Source organism: Anopheles ziemanni, chromosome 2 (genome assembly GCF_943734765.1).
Source record: "Anopheles ziemanni chromosome 2, idAnoZiCoDA_A2_x.2, whole genome shotgun sequence".
Classification (NCBI taxonomy): Eukaryota; Metazoa; Arthropoda; class Insecta; order Diptera; family Culicidae; genus Anopheles; species Anopheles ziemanni.
The window spans coordinates 47,980,346-47,985,982 of NC_080705.1; the positions used below are offsets into that span (position 1 = coordinate 47,980,346).

Below are 5,637 nucleotides of genomic sequence, written 5' to 3' on the forward strand. Positions count from 1 at the left end.
CCACAGTAGGAAGGTTTGATTTACATCTGGTCAAAGTTTTATTCCGGATATTTTTCTACAATGTTACTGCCGATTTTTAGTGCGATTGATTAATATATACAACCGGACGCACTTACAAATAAATAGTATCCAATCAAACATATTTTTTTATGGTTTATTTCTTCGCAAACACGTTTTTTGCTCACCAATTAGATTTATTTTTGACCATCGTATTTTTCCATAGTAGCCGTCAGCATTCCTGCTGTCTAAAGACAAATCAGTGTAGTGATGGGATAGCTCCAGAAAAGAACGACATCTTCGCATCCGATCCAGCAAAGGAGCGAGTCCTTTCGTAGATAAAAAAATATGATATTATAACACCATAATCTTTATTCATTTATTCATTATTTTATGCTACTGATTAAGTCACGGACAAAACGAATATTAGAATTATATTCGCTGCTCGATCAAATACTGCTTTTTATAGTTGACTCGTGCGTCGAAAAGATAACTTGATTGCTCAGGCAAGTACGCAGTAAAGCCTGAAATTGGCAAGTGGTTAATGCTAGTCTACCTGTCCCGTGTGAGCAAGGAGCTGGTATTCAGGTGGCTATATGATTTCACAGCTTATGTAATTACAAGCTTTCAAACAATTTGTTACCGGTAAATGATTGCTCCGGAGCGAACAGCTTTCGTCAAATTGTCTGCATGCCATTCATTTGCCACTTACCAACGAGTGGGTCAATCTTTAAGCACAATGAATCTTCATAATGCAATATGAGGAGCCAATAAAACTTAATTTACGGTTGGAATGAAAAATTTCTTATATGGAGCAAATGAATACATACGATCCAGCTCCAACGTTCCAACTCTAGTTCAGTGTTGATAGCTGCCAGCAGCTCTTGGAGTGCGTCGTGTGCAGTAAAAATATAAGTGTGAAAAATAGTTGTGTTTTCAATCTAACCAAGCTCGTTAATAGATAAGATTGGTTAATAAAGTGTTTGCTTTCATTTAAACATGTAAAGCAGATGAAAATCGATCGTGCTTCAGTATTGTCAACGCTCTTCCACTTGATGCTGGCAATGGAAAGAAGATAAGTATTCCATCTTTATATTGTGCATAATTGTACATAATAAGTGATATAGTCTTTCTTCTTTTGCAGGTTTTGCCAGAATTAGACCTAGGAGTAGTGCCAGTGAAGTGTAAAAAGAGAAATTAAATTAATAAAACGGTAACATAACCTAAAGGTAAATTCCAAAATAGTTGTTGTTTACATGTTCGGATGACATTTCCCTCGTGGGCATTGGTAGACCCGGAAGGTATGGGGAAAAATGTGGGAAGGGAGAAACGAGGAGGGGTAACCCATAAAAGAAGGAGAGTGAGTTCTTTCCTCTCATTTTTCGAATTACTGAACGCCATATATCAAAAAGACTCCTATTGCTTGGCGTTCAGTAATTCAAGCATATGGCGTTCAGTAATTCTAATGTATGGCGTTCAGTGATTGCATACAAGTTTTTGTACACCGGGGACTAGACATCGTCTAGCGCGATTTGTGCTACATTTTTTTTTATATGGAGTTCAGCCGCCTGTCAGGCGACGTCGCGTTTCGGGACGGGACGTCGCGCTGTAGTGTGGACCCCGAGTAGCAGTTTATTTTGACGTTTGTAGATCAACATGAAACCTAAATATTTACGAAGACAGCCTCGTGTACAATAGTACAAGTTCCTCCAGTACAATAACAAGTTAATTGTTCGGTAAGTACGGTGTACAACGTTCAGGATTCAATTAAAACAATTTGTAACGAGTACTAATTTTTAAAACTGCTTATCAATTTGCTTAATATTTTGTAGATGCACTCTTTTCTAGCAACATTTATTGACTAAGCGGGAATGTTCTCATGCTTGGAGTAAATGTGTTGGCCTATCTACGGCAGTGAATTGTAGCAATGAAAAAAACTGTTTTGCTTCCAATATTAGCCCTCCGATTGTTTCCCAAGTGTGTGGTGTACTTTTTTTTTTCCTGACGTTATGATGATGTTTGCGTTACTATGAAGTAAAACTTTATTGGTAAGGAGAGGGAGGCGCTTTTAACGAAGGCCTCTAGTCTCATGACCAACCTTATCGTAGTTACTGGTTTTAATTCAAGTTCAAATCGTGTAATGTTGCGACTACAGAAAAATACTAACACGAAAGCAAAGCTGTAGTGTCTAAAGATATTCTAAAAACAAAACGTTTTCTTTAACCCCATAACCGACCATTAAAGACTAATTCAGTAGGCGTGCATATTTCTCAATTTTTAAATGCCGTTTAATTTAGCGTGTAGGTCATCGATGTCAACATGTTAGTGCAACATATACTACGAGTAAGGCAGGCTCATGTTGTACCTAGGTACGGAATTGACGTCACAAACATAACTCGGACTAAACCCATTTCTACGTCAGAGTTAATAAACACACCTTATCAAATCCTTAAAATCGATCATCTACATCCTGCGCCATTCAGTATACGATCGACAGTGTTTGAGCGCGGTTCGAATAGCAATACGTTCCATACAGACTCCAATAGATCACCACCCTTCGATAGTTTTCGATTATCTTCGAAATTGTGGTTCTACCTGTACGTAAACGTACCAAAGCGAAGCTTGACAGCGAATATTAACGAAAATACGGTATTTAAAATGGTACACGCCAGAGATGCATCAAAGGTTGAAAAATCTTTAACAGAATCCAAATCAGTCATAACCAACAATCGAAAGTTTCACATTAATAGCAGGTAAGAATACGAAAAAAGATTAATTAAAAATTAAGTTTCGGAAAAATGTATTGCATCAACTTTCTTCTATATTAGTTAATTAACCAATATTAATTATGTAGTTACTTTCAAACCTGAGCAAGTTTTTGAAATAGTGTTACACTTGGTTCTTGTTGGGTACAATTTCTAAAACTTTCTGATGATCGTCGTTCATTTTGGATGATAAGTGCATAAAAAAAACAAAGCAATACTGAACCATCCATTCGATGGCGAGATAACGAGATGTTTGTGCATGCCCCAGTTAAAGAGTAGAGTCAATGCTTGTGTATGTGTAACGATAGTTTGACTGATAGATGATTGAGTTTGATGATGAGTCAAGGGAATAGAAAACATCTAGATTTCTTTGTTCATCATAGTGTCGCAAGTATGGCAAAGCTAATCGATGGCAAGCAGATCGCTAGTGAAATTCGGGCAGAATTGCGGGAACAACTTGTGCTATGGAAGGCTCAAGGACATCGTGCACCTCAACTGACGGCCATCCTTATTGGGGACGATCCAGCGAGCGCCACATATGTGAACAATAAGATGAAGGTATGTTGATATGAATAGTATACGTAAGTGAAAGATGATGTGAAGCCACATACTTATCTCTTCAAATAGGCTGCTGAAGATGTTGGTATCAATAGCAAGACAGAGCGATACAATACGGATATAACCGAGGAGGAACTGATAAACCGGATCGACGAGCTAAACGCAGACGACGAAGTAGATGGGATACTGGTGCAATTACCAGTACCGGATCATATAAACGAACGGAAAGTATGTAATACAGTATCATGCGATAAAGATGTCGATGGATTCAACGAGCGTAACGTTGGAAGGCTGTGTCTGGATATGAACACGTTGATTCCTTGTACGCCTTTGGGTGTACAAGAGCTTATAAAACGAGCGGATATCGAAACATTTGGCAAAAATGCAGTAGTTGTGGGACGATCGAAAAATGTAGGTATGCCAATAGCTATGTTGTTGCATGCAGATGGCCGTAATGATACTTGTGCGATGGATGCTACGGTAACAATATGCCATCGATTCACACCACCAGAGGAGTTGAAACGGTTCTGTCGTTTAGCTGACATAATAGTTACGGCCACTGGCGTTCCCGGGCTTATTACAGCGGATATGGTAAAGGAGGGAGCTGCTGTGATTGATGTGGGAATCACCAGAGTCAATGACCCTGCTACGGGCAAAACGAAGTTAGTTGGAGATGTAGATTTCGAGAGTAAGTTAAAAACTTAAGGGGGGCTAAATACAATGTGTGTTACCAGTTTGCTTTTTTTTCCAGATGTTCGTAAAGTAGCAGGCTATATTACGCCGGTTCCTGGTGGCGTAGGTCCGATGACGGTAGCTATGTTGATGAAAAATACAGTAATTGCAGCGAAAAACTTGGCTGTAAAACGGAAGGAAGTATAAAACCATTTCGTAGTATTACGAGTAATTCTATAGATCAAGCATAATTGCAACCGTTAATCTTTTTCCTCAGTGTAAAACATATGAAAAAATGGTATAATTTGCTGGGTGTTTTCTTTCAGTTACTTAACATTTGTTGCAAAAAATCAGACGTTTGATTTTACAGGCTCTTGCCAAGTAAACGGATATTAAAACGTAATAAAATTACTTGTTATTCGTACAATCCTATCAAACCTTTTTTCCGTCAGGCTTTTTAGGTTTTAAGGAATATAATTAACTTACGTACCCTGTTGTGCAATCAGGACTTTGCGATCCGCAGGTCAAATTTGTTCGAGGTAACGTCGAATCCCCGTCTTTCGAGTTGTATTGCGCCTCGTCGTTAACGAAGAGCATCTAATCCAACGTCTCTCCTTTCAAAATGTGCCAACAGTCGTTTTGTGTCAAAGTCCACATCTTTAAGGCATATGTAATGCCTGGTACTAAGAGCGTTCTGTGCGGTCCATGATTTACCGATCTTGTAGAATATTCATGGTGGAAAAGTTAAATTAAGCTGTTTTATAGTTGTAGGTGCTGAACTAGTATTGCAATATTCACTAAAAGTACTAAAGAGTTCAGAACAGAAAATGTATGTTTAAAAATGAATGCTTTTACGTGAACCACAAAATCCCATGTTATGCCCCCCTAGCCGAATTCACTGCCATGGCTACAGCACCACCACGCCGCCGTTTCAAATTCATGTCGTCGGCTAAACTCGTCGCGGTTCATTGGTTCATGCTATCCTGCTTCTGTCCTGTGAAATATTACTTAAAAAGTAAATTAATGATTTAAAGTATTTTAACTTGCAACCTTCACTGCATGATTAGTTTCAGCCGTCATGTAATTTTAAGCGAGCCGTTGACGTTCAAATATTTGAAAGAATGCATGTGGTGTGCTCTGCATAGCCTCAGGCGCTAACGTGTACCTGGCAGGAATACGAGAAGCAGGCAGGGTGGTGCCTCATTTACCATTTTACCTAACAAATTCTCTTTTTCGGTAGACCTAGCGCAGTCCGCTCGCTGCGCTCGCTGTGGGCGCGTCGCCGTTTCCAAATCATTTCTTCGGCTAAACTCATTGTTTCATGCTGTCCATCATGTGTGGTATTGTTTACTTACTAGTAACTTAACATGTAAAAGTATATTAACCCGCATTCAACCTCCACTGCGTGATTAGTTTAAACCGTTATGTTCTTTTAAGCGAACCGTTAGCGATCAAATATTTGAAAAGTATGCATGCGTCGCGCTTTGCATAGCTTCAGGCGCTTAATGTGAACAAGTAGGAAGAGGAGAATCTAGCCCGGGGCCTCATTTACTCTTTTACCGTTTAAACCGTTATGTTCTTTTAAGCGAACCGTTAGGCAGCGCTCTGTCAGCTATCGAACAAGACAAACACGACAAACACGACA

General features: G+C 39.2%; 1 protein-coding gene across 2 annotated transcripts; it reads left to right on the top strand.

Annotated features, from left to right (window-relative positions):
* The first annotated feature begins 1,651 nt into the window (after positions 1 to 1,651).
* LOC131283119 (bifunctional methylenetetrahydrofolate dehydrogenase/cyclohydrolase, mitochondrial) lies at positions 1,652 to 4,234 on the top strand. 2 transcript variants are annotated; one of them, XM_058312693.1, is made up of 4 exons: positions 1,652 to 1,733; positions 3,146 to 3,320; positions 3,390 to 4,008; positions 4,072 to 4,234. In XM_058312693.1, the coding sequence occupies exons 2-4, from the start codon at positions 3,156 to 3,158 to the stop codon at positions 4,197 to 4,199; spliced, it is 912 nt and encodes a 303-aa protein (XP_058168676.1). In that variant the 5' UTR covers positions 1,652 to 1,733; positions 3,146 to 3,155; the 3' UTR covers positions 4,200 to 4,234. The 2 variants fall into 2 exon arrangements, with proteins under 2 accessions (XP_058168676.1, XP_058168675.1); XM_058312692.1 differs by lacking the exon at positions 1,652 to 1,733 and adding an exon at positions 2,256 to 2,750.
* Positions 4,235 to 5,637: the final 1,403 nt, after the last annotated feature.

Bases quoted from the DNA above. Each gene is read 5' to 3' on its own strand.
- LOC131283119 (XM_058312692.1), top strand. From the start codon at position 2,317: ATGTTAGTGCAACATATACTACGAGTAAGGCAGGCTCATGTTGTACCT. The intron at 2,751-3,145 runs GTAAGAATACGA...TGTTCATCATAG, and splicing joins AAGTTTCACATTAATAGCAG to TGTCGCAAGTATGGCAAAGC. The intron at 3,321-3,389 runs GTATGTTGATAT...CTCTTCAAATAG, and splicing joins ATGTGAACAATAAGATGAAG to GCTGCTGAAGATGTTGGTAT.